The sequence below is a fragment of the Sinocyclocheilus rhinocerous genome, unplaced genomic scaffold, assembly GCF_001515625.1.
Source record: "Sinocyclocheilus rhinocerous isolate Xijiao unplaced genomic scaffold, SAMN03320098_v1.1 scaffold1156, whole genome shotgun sequence".
Lineage (NCBI taxonomy): Eukaryota > Metazoa > Chordata > Actinopteri > Cypriniformes > Cyprinidae > Sinocyclocheilus > Sinocyclocheilus rhinocerous.
Genome location: NW_015630041.1, coordinates 1,329,471 through 1,351,566, shown reverse-complemented (window position 1 = coordinate 1,351,566; position 22,096 = coordinate 1,329,471). Strand labels below are relative to the sequence as shown.

At 36.7% G+C, this 22,096-nt stretch overlaps 1 protein-coding gene across 3 annotated transcripts in view; it reads left to right on the top strand.

Annotated features, from left to right (window-relative positions):
* Positions 1 to 19,874, top strand: part of LOC107739881 (sodium/calcium exchanger 3-like) — a 40,676-nt gene extending 20,802 nt beyond the window's left edge. The window contains exons 3-8 of one of the 3 annotated variants that reach the window (XM_016552117.1): positions 9,308 to 9,414; positions 15,747 to 15,764; positions 16,544 to 16,668; positions 16,782 to 16,881; positions 18,042 to 18,311; positions 19,180 to 19,874. In XM_016552117.1, coding sequence (XP_016407603.1) covers positions 9,308 to 9,414; positions 15,747 to 15,764; positions 16,544 to 16,668; positions 16,782 to 16,881; positions 18,042 to 18,311; positions 19,180 to 19,556 — 997 coding nt within the window. In that variant the 3' untranslated portion in view covers positions 19,557 to 19,874. Of the gene's footprint in view, positions 1 to 9,307; positions 9,415 to 15,746; positions 15,765 to 16,543; positions 16,669 to 16,781; positions 16,882 to 18,038; positions 18,312 to 19,179 lie in introns of all 3 variants that reach the window. The other 2 variants (XM_016552116.1, XM_016552118.1) reach the window with 2 other exon arrangements.
* The last annotated feature ends 2,222 nt before the right edge of the window (positions 19,875 to 22,096 follow it).

Below are 22,096 nucleotides of genomic sequence, written 5' to 3'. Positions count from 1 at the left end.
TGCTGATTTGGTGCTCAATAAACATTTCTTATTATTATCAATGTTGAAAACAGTTGTGCTTAATACTTTCGTGCAAACCGTGGTACATTTTTTTTCTTTTATGAATAAAAAGTTTTAAAAAACTTCATTTATTGAAATTTGAATATCAAATCTTTTGTAACAATGTAAATGTCTTTACTGTCACTTTTGATCAATTTAATGCACCCTTGCTAAATAAAAGTATTAATTTCTTAAAAAAAAAAAACATACTGACCCCAAACATTTGACATGTAGCGCTGTTTACAACCTTTGTAAGCTTTAACCTAGGTCACAGTCAAGACTTCAAGACTGAAGTATGCGGCACACATTCATCAACGAGTTTCAATGAGTTTCTGACCACTGAGCCGTTATAATGAACAAACACAGAAAGAGACGGAGGAGCCCTTTGGAATTCCCTTTGTAATCTAAAAGAAAGTTCAACTGATCACCGGCAGTAACATTACAGACAGGGATCGATCAAAGAAATGATTACAGCACTCTCCACCGTGAATCAGAATCCAATACAAGAGTGTCTCTACAGCCATTTTCCACAGAGGAATAGCTGATTAAGGACATGCTTAAATAACAAACACTGTGGCTACATTGCGTGGGTCAAACCAGTGGCGTACTGGAACATTTCCCCGGGTACCGTGTCGGGATCTAAGGATTTAAAAGTTTGGTCAGTAAGATTTTTTAATGTTTTTGAAAGAAGTCTCTTATACTCGCCAAGGCTTCATTTATTTGATCAAAAATACAGTAAAAACAGTAATATTGTGAAATATTATTACAATTATAATATCCATTTTAATATTTGTTTATAATAAAATGAAATATAATTTATTCCTGCGATGGCAAAGCTGAATTACTCCAGTCTTCAGTGTCACATGATCTTTCAGAAATCATTCTAATATTTGGTGCTCAAGAAACATTTCTTATTATCATCAATGTTGAAAACAGTTGTACTTCTTAATATTTTTGAGGAAAATGTGATACATTTTTATTTTCAGGATTCTTTGATGAATAGAAAAAAAAAAACATAATTTATTTTAAATAGAAACATTATAAATGTTTTTACTGTCACTTTTGATCAATTTAATATTTTCTTGCTGAATAAGTAGTAATAAATTAATAAAAGTAATAAAAGTATTAATCTTTCTGCCCCCTAACTTTCAAATGGTAGTGTATATAAAATAAATAATAATTTATATATTTTAACTTTAGATATCCTATAGAATTTCTAAGAAAAAAAAAGTAAAAGTTGGATGTCGGATATTTTTTTAGTTGCTGTCAGCTTGTATGTGTTTTGAATTGAATCACAGACTATATATCATCCTTAAAATCGATTTAAACCATGTGTCACACTGTAGTTCCAGCCACTGGCGAGTAACCATTTTATTAGCTTGCCAAAGCCAATTTTTACTTGCATTTGGCACTTAGCAAGTGTTAATATGGACCCTGCCGGTAGGTTGCAGGTTAATCAGAGGATAATACTCACAGTTGAGTACAGAAGTGGCCCCATCTGAGTCTCAGCGTCACACTAGCAGCTAGCTAAGCATGTTATTAGCGCCACTAGCGCTGGCCACCCTGGGGTAGAGGTTCCGGTCTATTGTTAATAGCCGCCAGTGGAGTGTTGCCTGAGGTGAGCTCCAGGAAACAACACTAACAAGAGTAAGTTATCTTATATAGACATTTTCGCACACAAATGTGTGTGTTAGCATACCGATTCGAGAAAGTATCTGGGAAGGCTAGAGTGCGTGTGTGTGTGTGTGTGGGGGGAGCCAGAGCTTTGCTCCTTTTCAGCTGAAGGAAGCTGTGTCTCCTTGGCAACCACAGAGAACACGAGCTCGCAGGCATGTGCGTGTGCACAGTGTGTGTTTGTGTTTGCGTTGAGTCAAATTAGTCTGTGAACGTGTATCTCTGGTTGTGTGTGTATTTGCCCATCGTTGCAGACATGCATGCACTCACACACACACACACACACACACCCTTTTCACTGCAGGGTTTATTTTTAGCACGTGTCTCTTATATAATCAGGGTGACACTGGGGAGAACATAGACTCTCTCCCTCTCCTTCCTTCTCACTCTTGATTTGGATATCTGTGTGTGTGTGTTGTACGCAGATGAGACAGAGGTTTTCTTAGTTGCATATTTCTGGTGCAGTAATGATGCTCGAGAGTGTCTCTGTGCCTGCAGGTCTGAATTACTGAATATAGAGGAAAAGATGCTGCATAAACACAACCAATATGCACAGAACACCTCATAGACACACAACACTACTCCATTCGTACAAAGAGTGTGTGGGAGGGAGTGTGTATGCAAGTTTACACTAGTTTTAAAATGAAATCGGTGTCCGGCAATCAGCTCAGGGCCTGATGATAGTCCACTTCAGCAGTGTTGTTGTTGTTAACTGAAACTAAAATTGTTAAAATCATTTTCGTTAATTGAAATAAAGCTGAAATAAAATATAAGTTTATATGTAAATAAAACGTCAAATTAAAAAGCATAAACGAAAATGAGAATTGTTTCCTTAGCAACTAACTAAAATAAAAACTAAAAATGTTAACTAAAACTAAAAACTAAAACTATTAAAAATATTTCCATTAATTGAAATAAAGCTGAAATAAAATAAAATAAAATACATATTAGATGAAATAAAAAAAATAAGAAATGTTGCCTTGGCAGATAAAAACATATGTTCAAGTTCAAATAGTTTTACTAAAACTAAAACTGAAATAAAATAAACCTAATTATATATAATGAAATAATGAAAGTAGGGCTGGGCGATAGCAAAAAAATGTATCAACGATATAATGTTTCATATCATTCGGTATCGATAGACACAGGAGGGCGCCATGACCAAAATAATGCAGCACATAATGTCAACACATGGAAATAACTGTCTATAAAAAAACGTGCATTACGTCTAAATTAACTCATATAGATCAAATATAATTTCGTAAATTGCATAAACAATTATGCATCTGTTATAAATTTATAAATTATTATAAATATCGATACCCTTTTATCGCCCAGGCATAAATGAAAGCACATAACAAAATTACTCAACCTAAACTAAAATTTAGGGATGCACCGATACCGATACTGGTATCGGTATCGGGCCGATACTGAGCTCCTGTACTCGTACTTGTACTCGTTAAAATGCCCCGATACCAAACGCCGATACCACACAGCATGTGTACTATTTTGGTTTCTGTACCCAATATTTTAAAAAATTTACAAATGCAATAAAAATATTGGTATCGGTACTTGGCATCGGCAAGTACCAAAAATAAAAGTATCGGTATCGGGCGAGTACTGGAAAAAGTGGTATCGGTTCATCCCTACTAAAATTTAAATTAAAATGAAAACAAAAAATCTAAAAACACTGGCATAATACTTTTTAATTTTTTAAAGAAGTATGTAGTATACTTGGTTGTATGTAGTATGTAGCTATATGTAGTATTTAGTAACTTTGGTTGTATATACTGCACATTTTAATCAGGGTATTCTGTTTGGCTTTTATTGTCCTCATTTCTGTTTGGCTTTTATTGCCCTCATTTGTAAGTCGCTTTGGATAAAAGCATCTGCTAAATGACTAAATGTAAATATATTATACAGGGTAATCTGGGAATTCCATTCAAACGAGTCACACGCCAAGCACAGTACATTGCATCCCAAGCACTCAGCATGACCTTTCATTATCAGTGTAACAAATGAACCGGAAGCAACAGTAAATGTCATTTAAACATGCTTTTTGACTCATTAATTTTTGATTAATTGGTTGGACTGGCAAAAGTTAGCATTTTTTACATAAAACTGGATGAAAAAAAGCTAAATAACTATCTATCAACACCATAGTCTCATCTTTTTTTTAACCCTTTTTCCCCACTCTCTCTTCCTTCTTCCTTATTCCATTTTGTTCTTTCTCTTTTTTTATCTTCTCCATTTGCTCCTACTTTCTTCTTTCTCGTTCTCTGTAGAGCTGCTAACCTGAGTTTAGCCTCCACTATACTTGAACACACAGGCTGCATCCGAAAACTCTAAAATGCTGCCTTCGGAGGCAGGAAGGCAGCAAGGCACATCCGAATCCAAATTATGCTTTACTTCCCGTCTCCGGAGGTACCTTCTTCTGATTGAATTTTGAAGGCAGCATAGATGTATCCTTCGCTGCCTTTGATATCCCACAATCCTGTGCGTTCCACTCCGTGACGGCTGAGCTAAAAAAATAAAGATGTCGTCTGAAAGTTGTGTTTGGTGGTCAGTTTGTGTTTAAATGTATGTTTCTGACTAACTTTTTGCACTTTTGATGTTATTTCTAGCGAGAAATCAGTATTATAGTAATTAAATATTCGTTTAGTTTTCACAAAAACTCGTTCTATTTTGTTGTAGATCATTAAACCTTTATGCTGCCTCAGAAGCCTGTCCGAAATCAGTTTCATGAGGTGCCTTCGTGCAAAAACGCTGCCTGCAAAGTCATTACCTCGTACGGCAGCGAGGCAGCAAGTCAGCTGCCTAAGTTTTCAGATGCAGCCATAATTTTCAGCGGAACCCTTGATTAGCCGGTGTGTTTGATTAGAGATGGCACTAAACTCTGTGAGCGCTGAAATGTCTCAGGTTTTGATTTGTACGAATAAATTAATTAGGAAATTTGAACACAGAATGTCCCACTGCTTATCGTGGGCACAGCTGTTCAGGACACAAATTCTCATTAATGTGAGCAAGATTTTATCATTTGTCGCTGTATAACGCTTGGTTAGGACATGGTGTAAAGCTGTGCTCAGACAGGGAGTAAAAATATTTTTTGTAATGATGTATGCGATTGAAGCCCTTATTTTTTAATCTGAAAAGCAATCAAAAAGCATACGAATTACAACATTTGCCAATCCTCATCTGCTGTATATGTGGTTTGTATGATTAAATTTTTTTAGTCTAAATAGACAAGTCAGGCTTCCAGTGTTTTTTTTTGTGTTTTTTTTGTCGTTCAGGAAACCGTATGACTGTAACGCCAAGCTTAATTATTACAGCTGTGTCTGAATTCATTTATTTCCACTCACATGTGGAATTCACTATGTATGAATGGTGATTGAGTGAATGAGTAAGTGGTCCTGAATGCATGTTCCTCACGCTATCCACACCATGTCAAGATGAATGGACTTGAATGTTTTTCATCTTTTCTTTCCACTGTAACTACTACTGTATTGTCTCTTGGCATTGTGCTGACTTTATCCAAGGTAAATATACTGGATATTGACTACACAGTTTGCTCAGTTTTATTACTTGCAAAATGAGTGTATGAAATGAGTGCAGAAGGATTGGGGCAGTGTAAACAAAAGAATTTGAGATCAGAGCACCATTCTCTAATATTTCTCCCATGTGTAGAATAGATACCATTAGTAGTCAAGTCTACTAAGAAATATATTGGTTGTGTTTTGTCAGTGCAACAAAATTACCTTGGCTGAAGTGGGCAGCTTTAGTGCAGATAGAAATAACAAACGTGAGATATCTTGATTTAATGATGTTGGATTTGAATGGATGTTGTTTGCTCTGGGTTTTGAGGATGGAGTTGACTGGACTGTCTTAAAGCATCACAGATTCTCTATCTAACAGGTTTCTAAAAGAGGGAAGAGCCTGTTGGGCAATGTGAATATGTGGGCAGTGGGAATGTGTGTGTGTGTGTGTGTGTGTGTGTGTGTGTGTGTTTTTTTTGATGATACCGTGAGGAGCAGAAGGAGTTGGGGAATGGAGTGGAGATTGATGAATGTGATATCTAAAAGCATGTAAAATAGTGGCTGCGTGTTGTGGCTGTATTCAACAAATACATGCTGAGAACACCTATTCTCTGTCTTGATAGTACTTTATGCTCATTGCTTTAAAAATAATTTTTAAACAACATTGGAACCTAAAACTGTTCAATTCAAATCCACATCTAACATTCTAGTGCTAGTACTTTCTGGGATGGCAGAGCACCTCGAGTTGTTATGGCAACCAGATACATTCCAAGCAGATTTGCTGATAGATGTTCTAGGTATCGGCAAATCAGCTTGCAATGGCAACGTAACAGTTCTGCAGTGTCATTCTATTGAGAATCACAAATGATACCAGAGAGTGTAGACAGCTGAAACTTTGCGGTATTTATGCTTTTTAGTGCATTTTCAAGGCACTTGGATACACCTTGTGAAACTGGGTTTGTCTCAGGTAAATGGAACATCTGGTCATCCTAGATCTCATTTCGAAATGCAGTGGCGCGTGAAAGTGTGTTTCAGGCTTAAGATTCCATTTAATTCCCGGAGTGGGAAAAGAACAGAGGAGGAACATTGTCTTTTCTGATTTCGAGCACATGTGCAAGGTTTAGATTCATTTGTGGTAAGCTCAGGCAGTCTGCTGAGTCACTACAACTCGGAGCAGGTGGAGGAGCCACTGTAGGGATTTTTCACTATACAGGAATAAATCTTGTTTACTGTAAATTCTATACTTTTTAGCATGCACGCGCACACACACACACACACACACACACACGTCTTGGCCCAGGCAAATGGGTGTGAGATTGTTAACCAAAGCACACGTGTCATTCCTTTTATGTAGCACTTGTTTAACTTTATAAATTTACGTCTTTACCAGACTTTGAAAGTATTTCTATACATCCTTTACCAGTCCGGTCAAAATCAGCATACACAATGGCAAGAAAACAGAATGTCTAGCAGAATGGAAATAAAGACCTAGTGAAACTTAATTTTAATATTTGTTTTTTTTTCCTGAAACCATTCTGATTTCTGTAATTTTATAAAAACTGGATGTAATGTAATGTCTTTGAGGATAATGCCATTACCGGGCTGTTTTGAAAGGATTTAGAGACTTATATGAATAGAAAACGATAGAAATGTGTACATTAAATGTGCTTTTATATTTTCAGAATGACAGTTAAGCTCTTTGCAATCCAAGTTTCTGACATTTTATAAATTACTTTATACATTAAACCTTTTAGAACAAATTATAAACAAAAAGCACTGAACATGTGATATTGTAAAAGACGGAAAATGAAGGTTTACCCTTACTTCACTTAATTGTGACATTTTGATATAAAATATTTTATAATTATTAGTTCAGTATCAAATTAAACTTCTGTCGTTATTTTCTTATACGAAAAGCTATTATAAGGCTTTAAGTGACTTGTAATATAAGCAATACAGACCTTTTTTATTATACTTATGTTTTTTTTCCTTAAAGAAATTAATACTTTTATTCAGGAAATATGCATTAAATTGATGAAAAGTAACAGTAAAGGCTTATATAGTTACAAAAGATAAATACATTGTTCTTTTGAACTTATTATTTATCAAAGAATCCTGGAAAAAATGTTTCACAGTTCCCACAAAAATATTAAGCTGCACTACTGTTTTCAACATAATGGATAATATTAAGAAATGTTTCCTGAGTGCCAAATCAGCATATTAGAATGATTTCTGAAGAATCGTGTGACACTGAAGACTGGAGTAAATTCAGCTAATTGTACCATTCCTTTATATATGATGGAGACACGAATATGTACTGCATGGTAGGAATGACCTACATCAGATCACAGACCAAACATGCAGCCCTGTCACAGTCTCTCTTTGCGCGCCGTCTCTCTGAGTGAGTGAGAGAGGCTGAGAGGACATTTGAGTATAATGTGTCCGCTAATGGATGGGAAACAGGGCAGAGCAGAAGGGAATGAGAACATGAGTATGTTAGACTGAAAGACATATTAGAGAGAGATGAAGTGGCGTGGGTCTGCGGACAGCTGTACTGTGAGTAACTGATCCGAATGAAGGGAGGGGGATGTTCACAGGTCGAACACGCGCACACACATACAGAAACTCTCATTGAAACACAGCTGAAACAGGTGTTACTCACAGTCACAGAGAAACCAGGTCAAAATCAATCACATGCTGAGTTATAAATACACACACACACATGCTGAGAATTTAGCAATGAAAGAGTGACAGAGTGTGAGAGAGAAATCGATGTTACAGATAAGAGTTGTTAAGAGATTGATTCTTTAAATAAACACTCATGTATGTATGTATGTACCAGGAGCACCTTAAAAAAAAAAACACAACAAATTCCTCGTGTGTTTGCACACACCTGGCGAATAAAGCTAATTCTGATTCTGATTCTGATTCTGATTCTGATGTAGGCTGATCAACAGTTTACCAATGTTGGGCTTCCGCTGTGTTGCTAGCTAGGATAGCAACTACTCTATAGAGAAATTAGCTAAGCTAAGTTGAAAGCTAGCCTTTAGAGAAGTAGCTTGCTACATTTAGGATACTTTATAATTCTTCATATAATTTGATCTAATACATGTTTATTGAAGAACCAAAAACATCTTCAAAAGACAGCAGAAAAAATGTATTGGCTGTTTTTATCTATGTACATGTACTACCATTCAAAGTTTGCAGTCAGCAAAATTTGAAATGGTTTTGAAAGATGTCTCCTTAACAAGGCTGCATTTATTTGATCATTTATTTGAAATACAGTAAAACAAGAATGTTGTGAATTATAAGAAGTGTTTTCCATTTTTATATATTTTTAAATGATATTTATTCCTGTGATGCAAAGCTGAATTTTCAGCAGCTATTACTTCAGTCTTCAGTCCCACATGATCCTTCAGAAATTATTCTAATATGCTGATTTGGTGCTCAATAAACATTTCTTATTATCATCAATGCTGAAAACAGTTGTGCTGCTTAATAATTTTGTGGAAACCGTGATATTTTTTTTTTCTCAGAATTCTTCAATGAGGAAGAAGTTATTTGGAAGCTTTTTTCACATACAGTTGTTGAACCTAAAGACCTTCATTATAGATGTAAAATGATGTAGTGCCTACTGCTGAAATATTATCAGGGAAAATGAAATGTTTGTCAAACGTACATAGCCCTATAAAACTACTTAATAAAACAACTTTTCAACCGTAAAACTACATGATTTCAAATAGCAGTGTTGCAACCTCACTATTGAGAAATATAATTAAAATACTAACTTTATTTTGAATACTAATATTATTATTAATTATTATTAATGTATTATTTTTAACAATGCTACAGACAGTTTTGATTTACCTGAAACCCATATACCACTGTTTTATCTTGCAGCTAACATGATTGATGGTGCAAGACAGCAAGGGATATGAATCACAGAAAGATGATGTAGTGTGTTTGCATGAACTGTTTGACCTCTGACCTCAGGACAGCCCACTGACCCCTCACTTGATCAGTGACCCCTGATGTTGTGTTTCTCTCTCTTCCTCTCTCAGTAAAACCATACAGGTTAAAATCATCGATGATGAGGAGTATGAAAAAAACAAAAGCTTCTATCTGGAGCTAGCAGAACCTCACATGGTGGACATGAGCCTTCAGAAAGGTAAAACACACACACACACACACACACACACACACAGTATACTCACAGTAAGATCACATCCTGTGACCATCATCCACTTTTGCTGTTCATTTAAACTATTTGCTCATTTCTAAGTGTAGCAAGTGGCCCCGTTGCCGAGACTACGCATACGTCATTACTTACCTGAGAGCAAACAACGCACGCACCCAGTATATCTCAGCAGCCTAACAACACACATGGAAGGCCATAACAGGAGGGAAGGGGCGGGCTTTCAACCATGACGCATTCCAAGAGGCAGAACCAACCAACTTATATACCCTAACCGGGCAGTCGCTCATTGGCCACCTAATTAAATGATGGTGATGTTTTGACAACATCACTACATAAGTTTATTTCCATTCATCCAGTGACTCTTTATCAGTTCATGTTTTATGTCTTCACATGGTTTTTATTGGGAGTAGCAAGAGTCTTCTTGTTATTTGAGATTCACTGTATAGTACATTCACATACAGTATCTTTCAAAGGTTTGGGTCAAGACTTTTTTGAAGACATTAATCATTGTATTCAGCAAGGACACATTGAATTGATCAGTGAGAGTGATAATAAATGCTGTTTTTTATAGTCATCAAAGAATCCTGAAAAAAAAATTACAGTTTCCACAAAATATATTAAGCAGCAAAGCTGTTTTCAACATTGATAATAATAAGAAATGTTTCTTAAGCACCAAATCAGCATATTAGAATGATTTCTGATGGATCATGTGACACTGAAAACTGAAATAACGACATCACATGAATAAATTAAATTCTGAAATATATCAAATAGAAAACAGTTATTTTAAATTGAAGTAATATTTCACAATATTACTGTTTTACTGGATGTTTGATCAAATAAATGCAGCCTTGTGGACCATAAGAGACTTATTTCAAAGACATTAAGAAAACATACTTATTCCAAACTTTTGAATGATGGCTTATTTCTGCTTTCAATGTATTTTGAATAATTATGCAAATTTTCTGACTCTATGAATGGATGCTACCAGTAGAGGGCACCCCGGATGACCTATTGCCTATAGATAAATAATAGCTACCCAGTGGCATGGCCAAGATGGCCACCGAGTGGACCGACTTGCCTTAAAGGGACTTTGACTCAAAGCACATGAATTCAATGAAGACCCACAGAGCGCAGCTCTCAGACTGACTCATCATCTCCGACTCACACGAGAAATGCTGCGATGACGTTTTGTATTGCTTTAAAAATGGCAACGTTCCTGTTTTTGTCTTCCAGTTTTTATATAGTTTTCTTAAATGTCTTGAGATTATTGTTTAGGAAACTATGTGAAGGATTAGCTAGCAGTGTTGATTTTTCACTGACTTCTTTGGAATTTCAGTATACATTGACCTTAAAACGCTGGTGCGGGATCTCAAAGAGTGTGAGAAATGAATACACACACGCACGCACACTCACACACACACACCCCAAGTAGCCAAGCGTGTCTCTCAATATCTCTCCATAAATCAGGCAGACGTGGTCAATGCTACCAGCATGCACACAGCAGTGCTGTGTGTGTGTTTGCATGTATGCATGTGTCCTTGTCCCAGTATTATACCCTTCAGAAAGAATGAGAGATGAAGAACAGCTGGTCCTCTCTGTTTGAGCTCTCATCTCGCCTGGACAACATTAAACAACCTACTTATTAACTTACCTAAGCCCACAAAACAACATGTTGGCTTGTCTCCTCACTAGTGTGCTTGTAAACAAGACGTTTATCAATTATTCATTAGATATTTCTTTTTCATGCCAACATGGATTCGAATAAGATTAAATTTTGATTATTCAGAGAAATCCTGGGGAAAAAAGTACCTCAAAGTCAAAAATATGCACATTCATAACTATAATTTGTTTGACAACCATTAATAAGCAAAATATGAACATTCTAAGTCTGTTTCCATTGGAAAATGCACTCTGTGAATTGTCGGAATTTTATATAGTGCTGTTTGTGAACTAATGATTGTGGTTCAGATTCTGATTCCTCCTAATAATTCTGGATCTTTGATGATTCGATGAACAATTCAAATAATTCAGTGAATGAGTCAGATCGAGGAAATTGTTCAAACGAAAATGAAAATTCTGTCTATCTTTATGCCTTTCCAAACACTTACAATTTTCCTTTCCATTTTTATTCCTTAGATTTAGTAACTGACCTGACTTACTCATAAGGGTTTTTTATTTGCTTAAAAGAACCAGAGTCTTTTGTTTCTGTACTATTTGCACTGGTATGAGTCACGCTGTAGATTCAGGAACGCAAGCTGTTTTTTTTCTTTGCAGACAGACAGATAAAACTTTGTATCAAATGGGTTGTAGGTGTTTTTGACACTGAACCTGTAATAGAAGACACATCACTTGTCCTACATCCAAACATGACTTTAGAACTGCTGATCCTGTGCTGTCGCTGCAAAATATGTGAGAGCGGTTGAAGGATCTAAAGAAACACTTCCAGCTTTATACATCTAAATACAGAATGCTTTCTTTGGCATCGAACCCTCTTATACACCAACTGGATAAATATAAAAAACGTGGCGGTAGAAGTGGTCTTGGTAGAAGTGTGAAGAAGTGGTAAGACAGGCAGGAAAGCTGTGAGACAGGAGAAAATTAGAGAGAGACAGGTGAGCAATGAAAAAAAGACAGGAAATGGTGAGCAGAGAAAAACAGGAAAGAGAGGGGGTCAACATTGTTCATTTTACACTGTTTTTTAATACTTTGTTCTTTTGACAAAAAATATTATGAAAAAAGACAGGAAATGTTTAAATTTTTAAATATATTTAAAATATTTAAAAAATGTAAAAATATTATTCTTTTGACAAAAAATCATTAAAAGTAGTCATATTTATTGATTTTAGTCCATTTGACTTAATTTAGTGGTTGAAAAAATTAAGTGCAAAATTTGTGGAAAAAGCATGCAAAAATATTACAATTTTATATTTAAGCGTGTATTGGCATTTTAACAAAAACATGTAAAAAAAAACTATAGATTCCTTTTCATTTTCACATTGTTGTCTGTGATTAGCTCATTTGACAGTCATATTCTTCATATTTCTTTCCATATTTTCTTTAAAAACATTGTTAGTATATTAATATCTTGCAGTATTTTTTTTTCACATCATGTTTTCCTCAATAGTGTGTTTTAATTCAAATGGTTCTTCATGATCCTCATTTTTCATTTCATCTTTGTTATTGAAAAAACATTTGAAAAACTATTGTTTCCTAACATTTTTGTCAGACATTCATACGGCATTAACACCGAGGCTTTGTTTGGTAGGTGGTAAAGAAAGACAGTGAGAGACAGACAGGAGATGGTGAGAAAGATGACGAGAAAAGGACAAGCAGAAGAGGTGTGAGACAAATAAGCAGAGAGGGGTGAGACAGGTGAAGAAAGACATACAGGAAAGGGGTGAGACAGGTGAGGAGAGAATGACAGAAAGAACAGAGTGAAAGACACATGAGAAAAGTAGGAGAGGGGTGATACAACTGAGGACAGAGAGACAGACAGGAGAGCTCCAGCAGACTAACCGTTGCACTGCATCTGTGTGCGATTAATTTCCCGTGGAGCCTGCAACACCCCTTCCACATGTCCCAGATGAGTGTGTTTAATGAGAAGATCATCAGAAGTGAATCATTTTATCACAGAATTGCTAACAGCTCACCAAAATATCACCTCACTCTGTGTAAGTGTCTGTGTGTTTGTTAGAGGAAGAGATCTCTGCATTCACATGTGTGTGATGATGGAATAGCTGTGAATGAGCCAACGACGGGAGTTTTCAACTGAATATCGACACCTACATCCCACGATCCCATAGCCTCACAGAACGCAGGGAGGAGAGAGCCGTCTGGGATCTGTTGCCAGGGTACCATCAGCTGTTGCTAGCGCTGATGTGCAATAGATTTACACTGAACTGTTGAGTCGAAGCTTCCAGGAAAGAACAGTGAGAGAGGAAATGTGGCGAATAGATTAAATGAATTCCTTTGTGCGTTCGCCACGTCTATGTGTGTTATCATGAAGCAGATGTGTTGAAAAGCCTAGAGCTGATGACGCTACACAAATTGCAGGTTAATAATGTGCATCAAGACACATCCCCCCTCCACCCCCAACCCTACTCGCAGACACATTCGAGCATAAATTATGGGCTTATTTACACATCCAGCTTCTCATTATAGGTCGATATTTTCATCTCAGCACACACACATACACTTAATCAAAGCTTGTTTGTTCACCATCTCATTCATCCTCAGCAACAGAAAATTACAGCACTGATTACAGAACTATTAAAGTCATTACACAGAGAGAGAAAGAGAGAAAAAAATAATAGAGAGACAAAGAAATTGATTCCTTTAGTTGGTGCTCATTTTTCTGTAAATGTGTGTGGGTCTGGGTACTGCAACTTCAGGGATCTTATCTATGCACAATCAGCTTGTAACACTCCAAAGAGAAAGGAAAACTTGAAATCGCATCATATGACCCCTTTAATAAATGTAAAAAAAAATATATTTTTTTTGTTAATTCAGGAAACCTGATGTACTAAACCAATTGAACCTTATTGTTATAAGGACAATTTACCCAAAAATAAAAATTCTCATTATTTAGTCCATTGGTTCTCAATAAACATCCAGGGGACCTTAAGATTCCCTAAAATAAGACAAAACTAGCAATAAAATATGCTTATATTAAAGTCAAGATATTTAGGGCCCGAGCACCGATGGTGTGAGGACCCTATTGGAATTGCTCCGTTTCTTATTATTCTTCTTCTTCTTCTTCTTCTTCTTCTTCTTCTCCAAAGTGAATCGCATTTTTGAGGGCCTAAACATTCTCCAAAACTCATGAAACTTTAATGCAGTGAAAGAGGAAGTTGATGTAACTCAAGCATGCAGTGTCCAATCTGCCTCAAACTTCACATGTTTGATTAGAGTCCTGGCCTGAAGACATCTACATGCTTATATTTGGTTACAATTATAGCGCCACCTATTGGCAAAAGGAAGTGACATGTTTAACACTGTGATGCACTATTAGCAACACAGTAAAAATATGGCTTTGTGTGCTAAACATGCTAGAAATATGCTCAAACATGCTAGCAACACTTAGCTAAGTGCTAAAGCATGCTATTAACACCATCAAACAGGAAGTTGTTGTAACTCATGCATACAATGTCCAATCTGCCTCAAACTTCACATGTTTGATTAGAGTCCTGGCCTGAAGACATCTACATACTCATATTCGATTACAGTCATAGCGCCACCAGCTGGCAGCAGGAAGATTGCCACATATAAATGACTTTGACATATTCCTCCTATATTGACCACTTTAAATCCATATTGCTCGCCGTTGACTGTTTTACTAAAGCCGCCCGCTGGCGGTGAGCCCGGGTGCGAGGGCCCGTTCATCGCTGCTTGCAGCTTTAATTCTTATTGTAATTCACCCCCAAGCTGTCTTTTCTTTGAAGAACCAGGGCTCCCACTGTCTTAAAAACCTAGATATTTAAGGAATGCTCATTTTATATACCTGGAAAAGTTGTGTAAAATAATAAAATCTTAAAACTCCATAGGCATTTTTGTAGTGATTATACTTTTTTTTGGTCATATAATTTAAATAGGATCCAAAACCATGACTATCACTTTGACATGACATGACTTTCATTGTTTAGACAAAAAAAAGTTTTTAAAATATTTTAATATTTTATAAATATTTGATAATATTCTTTTGTGTTCCACAGGGGGAAAAAAAGAATGTCTTACACGTTTGGAACAGCATAAGTGTGAATAAATAAATAAAGAATTGACATTTTTGGGGATGAAATATCCCTTTAAGGGTTACCAAATATTTTTTTCAATTTAAATATAAAATTCTAAAATGCAAAAAAGTTTTTTTGAGGGTTAGTGGATGGACAATATCATTATCTCAACATAGAAGCAATTGAAGTCAATGGAAAAAATGCATCACGACAGGAAAGCAAACGTGTGTGAATAATCGGCGTAGTTTTAGCACCTCTTTGTTCTCTCGCTTCGTCTCAAACGCTACTACGACACTCCCGTTGCCAGGGGCAACCACCTGCTCCGGCGCTCTGGATCGGCCCACACTATCACATCTGATCACATCTGCTTGGTCACACCTGTCGCACCTGTCCGGCTCAGAGATTCCGGGCAGGGTGATGAAACGCTGAAGGCTGCGAATATTTTTATTCATGTTTATCAGATTAAATAAATCCTGTCCAATATCTCATTGCATTTCCCTTCACCATTATCTGTCTAGTGTTTTCTTCATGTCATTCCACTCCTCCCTCTCTTTTTTTCTCCACACACAGCTCTGTTATTAGCTGATGGTAAGTTTGAGTGTGTGTGTGTGTGTGTGTGTATGTGTGAGGTAAGATGAGACCATCTGCAGTAATTGTGGTCTCGTCTGCCTCACTCTCTGGATGAACACACGTGTGTCTCCAGGTTTGTGTGTGTTGTAACACATGCACGAGAAGATAAGCTTTGGGTTGCAGGGGGTTTTGAAAGTTCATCTCAATTTTCAGGCTTTTTGGTGTGTATTTGTGACGTGCATGTGGATGTTGTGCTGTTGTCCTTCTGAATCACTCTGTTCTATAGCACAACTCACACTTGGTTCAGTCAAAGTTTGGCTGTTAATCTGTTGTGTGTGTTTGCAAGTGTAATCTTTCTAATAAGGAAAACTATAATGACAGTTGGCCTCATTCATGAATTTCTGTACAAAATTGTTTGTAAAAACGGTGTTACGTAAGTAGTCACATTCGATTCAATGCGACAAGTTACATAAGAATGACTTTATGAACATTTTACATGAATTCGCTGTGCTTGTGTTTCATGAATGAGCCCAGTTAACTCTAAATATGCACATGAAGTTTAGTTTGAAGTGCAGTTTATAGTGATCACATCTTAATAATTATTCAAAAGAATTATTGCAAGTGCATAAATCACAAAGTCCTTTAAAAGGGACAAAAAGCCCACTTGTTCATGAGTGTAGGGACAGATGCTGATTGATGCATGTGAGTGATCAGTATTTGCAACCGAGTTGTGTGCATTTGATGTACTAATACGACACAATCCAACACGGAAGTTTCCTTTTGTCTCTTTATTGTAGATATTCCAGACAGGAAGTTGTCATCAGAAGAGGAGCAAGCAAGAAGAATAGCAGAGATGGGGAAGCCTGTGTTGGGCGAGCATGCGAAAATAGAGATTATCATTGAAGAGTCGTATGAGTTTAAGGTACACACACACACAATGCCAGAGACTAGCAGTCTTTCGCATTATGGAAGAATTTTCTTAATGCGTATTTATGTCAATGTGATACATTTTGTGTTTTTGTGTTCTTGCTGTAGAGTACAGTAGATAAGCTAATTAAGAAGACTAACTTGGCTCTGGTTGTGGGCACAAATTCCTGGAGAGAACAATTCATGGAGGCCATAACTGTCAGCGCAGGTGATTACCAACACTAATCAACACTGAACAATAAGCAGTCAAACACAAAAAGTATTGTTCAAACGTTTTGCTTTTATTCAGCAATTATACTTTTATTCAACAAGGATGTATTGAACTGATTAAAAGTGTTAATAAAGGCATTTATAATGTTAAAAAAGATTTCTACTGCAAATTAATTCTCTTCTTTTGAACTTTATATTCATCTAAGAATCCTGGAAAAAGTGTTTCATGGTTTCCACAAAAACAAATTAAGGAATTGTTTTCAATATGATAATAATAAGAAATGTTTCTTCAGCAGCAAATCAGCATATTAGATTGATTTCTGAAGGATCATGTGACACTGAAGACTGGAGTAATGATGCTGAAAATTCGGCTTTGCATCACAATAATTACATTTGAAAATATATTCAAATAGAAAAGTTATTATAAATTCTTTATAATATCTAACAATATTACTATTTTAATTGATTTTTGATCAAATAAATGCAGCTTTAGTGATCATACCAAAATTCTTTGAAAAAGTCCTAGCTACCTCAAACATATGAACGGTAGTGTAGATCATCTCAAAACTCACAGAACCGTACTAAAAGCAACAAAACTCAGTTATTATATAAACATACTCTCATGTTCATATTACACACAACATTTTCTATTTCTGTTGTGACATATTACTCGGCCCACATGAAAACTGAGCCCACAGATCTCCTACACGGTTCTCCTCATCCTACAACCGTTGTGTGTTCTAAACATTTTGACTAATTTGATCATTTCAGATATCAATAAGAATGGAGTATTATCAGCTCTGTGTGATACGTTTCACTTTGTTTAAATTAATTCCTATAGATTTTCCCCAAAATTAAAATGGAAATGTCCCACATATTAGTCTTTTATGACTCTGTGTTGAAATAAAAATGCTGCTCTCACAGTGTGTAGCCTTCAATTTCCGTGACTATCAAACAGCCGGGGTTACCAAGGCAACAGGACCCCTAAATCACCATGGTGTCAAATAGATAGCTTTGCTCAGGAATGGAAGTTGTGTAATGTGGGTGATACCACAATACTAACATTTTTCATTTTCTTATTTTTTCTACTCCCATTCTGCTTTCCTTTCTTTCTTGCTTGTTTTCTTTCTTTCTGTCTTCCTGTCTTTATCTCAGGAGATGAGGATGAGGATGAAGGGGGAGAGGAACGTCTGCCATCTTGTTTTGACTATGTCATGCACTTCCTGACTGTGTTCTGGAAGGTTCTGTTCGCCTGTGTCCCACCCACGGAATACTGGAACGGGTGGGCATGTTTCATTGTTTCCATAGTGGTCATCGGTCTTTTGACTGCTGTGATCGGTGACCTGGCTAGTCACTTTGGCTGCACCATTGGCCTAAAGGACTCAGTCACTGCTGTGGTGTTCGTAGCCCTGGGAACATCTATCCCTGGTGAGTTTGTGTATGCTTTTATTTGCCTACATACATTTATGGTCACTTATTATTCAGCAGTCGCATTAAATTGACCGAAAGGTAAAGATATTTATAATGTCACAGGATTTCTATTTCAAATGAATGCTGTTCTTTTAAACTTTCTAATCATCAAAGAATCCTGGAAAAATAAAACTCTATCACAGTTTCCACAACAATATTAAGCAGCACAACTCTTTTCAACATTATTACAAAAAAAAAGGAAATGTTTCTTGAGCATCAAATCAGCATATTAGAATGATTTCTGAAGGATCATGTGACACTGCTGCTTTGCCATGACAGTAATAAATTACATTTTTAACTAGAAAGGAATTATTTTAAATTGTAATATTATTTCACAATATTTATGTTTTTACTGTGTTTTTGATCAAATAAATGCAGCCTTGGTGAGTATAAGAGACTTCGTCCAAAAACATTAACATATCTTACTGACCCCAAACTACTGAACAGTAGTGTATAGTGTTTTCTCCGAGGTCCACATATAATTAATAAAATAGTTTCTGCCAAAATCAATCATAATTTGGTTTTGTAGGACCATTTCAACCCTCTCTCTGTCTCTTGAATTTAATGAGGCCAATCTGTCTGACATCAAAAAACTGTGAGGGTTCACAAGTCAGTTTTGCTGCTAAGTTTCAATAAATGCTCTTTTTGGATTCGGAGGAAGTTTTGACAGTTACACTATGTTTTTATCATACAATTAACTATTTTAGCTCATAAAATCAGTACAAATCTGATTCCTCCTGATTTGCATCCTTTTATTGCTTGTTAATCATAGATTATTACACTATTTTATGAAAGCGTCTACATCACATCTCTCTTTTCTCCTCAGATACCTTTGCCAGTAAAGTTGCAGCGGTGCAGGACAGTTACGCAGACGCGTCTATCGGTAACGTGACCGGTAGTAATGCTGTGAACGTTTTCTTGGGAATCGGTGTGGCGTGGTCAGTGGCCGCCATCTACTGGCACATGCAGGGTCGTGCGTTCGAGGTGCCAGCAGGTTCCCTGGCATTTTCTGTCACTCTCTTCACCATCTTTGCCTTCCTGGCGGTGAGTGTCCTGCTGTACCGGCGCAGGCCTCATATCGGTGGAGAGCTGGGCGGCCCGCGCACACAGCGCATCTTCACAACGCTCTTTTTCTTCGGTCTCTGGTTTCTCTATATCCTTTTCTCCAGTCTTGAGGCTTACTGTCATATACAGGGCTTCTGAAGAGAAGAGATGGGGTGGGAAGGGGTGGGGGTTGGAAAGAGATATATGGGAGGAAACTTCAAGCCGTAAGTAAGAGCTAATTCAAAAAGGTCGCTACGGTTTTAAGCAGGCATGGATTTGAGCTTTAAAAAGGGACATTCGTTCTTCAGATGCCTTCACGCTGAAGATGAAGAGTGTGAAACATTTCTCTAAGGGGTGGGACAGTCTTAACCTGGAGTCTGAGCTTTTCACAGTCTATATTTTCCTCAACACCTACTGAGAATGACTTTTTTCTAATGAAGTATTTTGGGAAAAAAAATGCATAAAAAATTACAAAAAGAATTAAAGGATTCAAAGGACTATTTTCAAATCTGCTTCCAGGATTAGAAATAATATTTCAACAAAAAAATGAAAATATATGACTATACATGAAATCTGTTATTGAGTGACATTTGAAGGACCCATAAAGTTATTATTATTTATTTTTTTCCTTGTTTAGTTTGGTAAGAACTCACAGAGCTTACAGCTTTTACCGTCAGGCCAAAGTCCCAGCTAGGGAGAGTGGCTTGGAAACACCAAACGCTGAGTAGACAAACGGAGAAGAGAGATGAATATGAACAATGGCTGAACACTGCATTTACTCCCTGATATTCCTGTATGGATATAATCTGCTTCCATATTTTTTCTGTACTTTTGTGTATTTCCTTGCCAAGTGTTGTTATTTCGAGAATCACAGAGGCTTCAGAGGGTTGCAGGAGAACAGAATGCAAAAAAAAACTGAGGGAACAGAGGGAAAATGACTTCCCTACAGAGGGAAAATTAGGCCTTTTTTGCAATTGAACATTCATCAAATCGAATAACTAGTGTATTTTCTGATAACACCATGGATGAGAGCGCACTGCATCTGCTATTATAGTTTTTTTTTTTTTATCTGTTTGAATTTCAGTCTTTCAGTGTCGTTGAACAAACATAAAGCACCCCTGAAGCAATCTCCCACCCCCACTTTACCCTAGAGAATCCCTCTATATGGAGTCACATGACCATTTAACCAGGAACTCCTTAAGTGCGCATCTAAACAGTGTCTGAAGTGTCAGTGATGTCGGTGGTGAATTCTGAGTATGTTTTAATCCCTCTATATGGAGTCACATGACCATTTAACCAGGAGCTCCTGAAGTGCGCATCTAAACAGTGTCTGAAGTGTCAGTGATGTCGGTGGTTAATTCTGAGTATGTTTTATTGGGTCCTTTAATGTGGTTCGTAATGTTTACTGGCCTTCGGTCCAGAAAAGACTGAGAATGGATCAGTACAAACAGATTCATTTAACATAGTGAGGAGAGTTTTTTGCATTTCAGGGAGCAGTAGAGAAAGTTTGGGCAAAAGTTAGTTAGATGTAGATGAGTCACTTGCTCACCAATGGATCCTCTGCAGTGAATGGGTGCCGTCAGAATGATAGTCCAAACAGCTGATAAAAACATCACAATAATCCAAAAGTAATCCACATGACTCCAGTCCATCAATTAATTTCTTGTGAAAATCTGTGTGTTTGTAACAAACAAATCCATCCCAAAAATTTAACTTTAAACTGTCGCTTCTGGCCTAGAGAGTGAGTACATTCTCAGCAATTTTTCATTTTTGGGTGAACTATTCTTTTAAAAAGCAGTCATCAATTCATCTGACTGACTAAAGTGTTTTTGTATTTTTGCTGTAGTGAGCTGAAAAACAATGAAGTGGGTGGGATTTCTGTATTATTTGGGGAAGTGATGTCATAAAGAATTGTTTAGGATGGCCAATAAGAGCCCAGAACCAAAGGACAGAACCTTAGACTGCCACCCAGAAGCTGCAGTGGTTCTCTGGGCCACAGCCCCTTTCCACCCCTGTATGTTTGTACAACTCTTACATTTTGTGTGTGTGTGTGTGAGCGTGTGTATGTTGACATGTTTCAAGTTTGCTCATTACAAATACAGGCCAAATCAGTTGTATCCAGGACACCGGTGTTGGGATTACAACAACTACAGACGTGCTTGATTTTTATTATGTTTACATTCATATACTGTATAGCTGTGTATGTGTTGCTTGTGGGTGAGAGTGGTTGAAAACACATTTATTGTCTGAAAATCTCTCCATCCAAATTGCACCTGCTGGCATCGCTTCAGCCTGCTCTGTGCTTCCTACTCAGTGGCTACTCAGTTCATAATCGATTTGCTTTACAGAAAAACGTACAAGAATCACACAGAAATCACAACAAATCACTGAACATCAATGCTCATTATGACTCATACAGGCTCATGTTCATGAGTTTTTAATGTTTACACTTTTGTTATTTGTACAGAAAGGCAGGAGTGTGTGTTAGCTTAGCTACACAACAGACACTTTCTTTTTCACACTGACTTTGTGAGCATGTACTGCCTACATAGACAGCATCATATACATCTAATATATGCAGCTTTCTGAGATGCTTTATTTTGGACAAATATTAGGAAGCATTCTTGTATTCATTAAGGAAAATCTCTTATTTTCCAAAAATTGTTGTTAAAAATAGTTGTCTAGTTTAAAATGTCCCC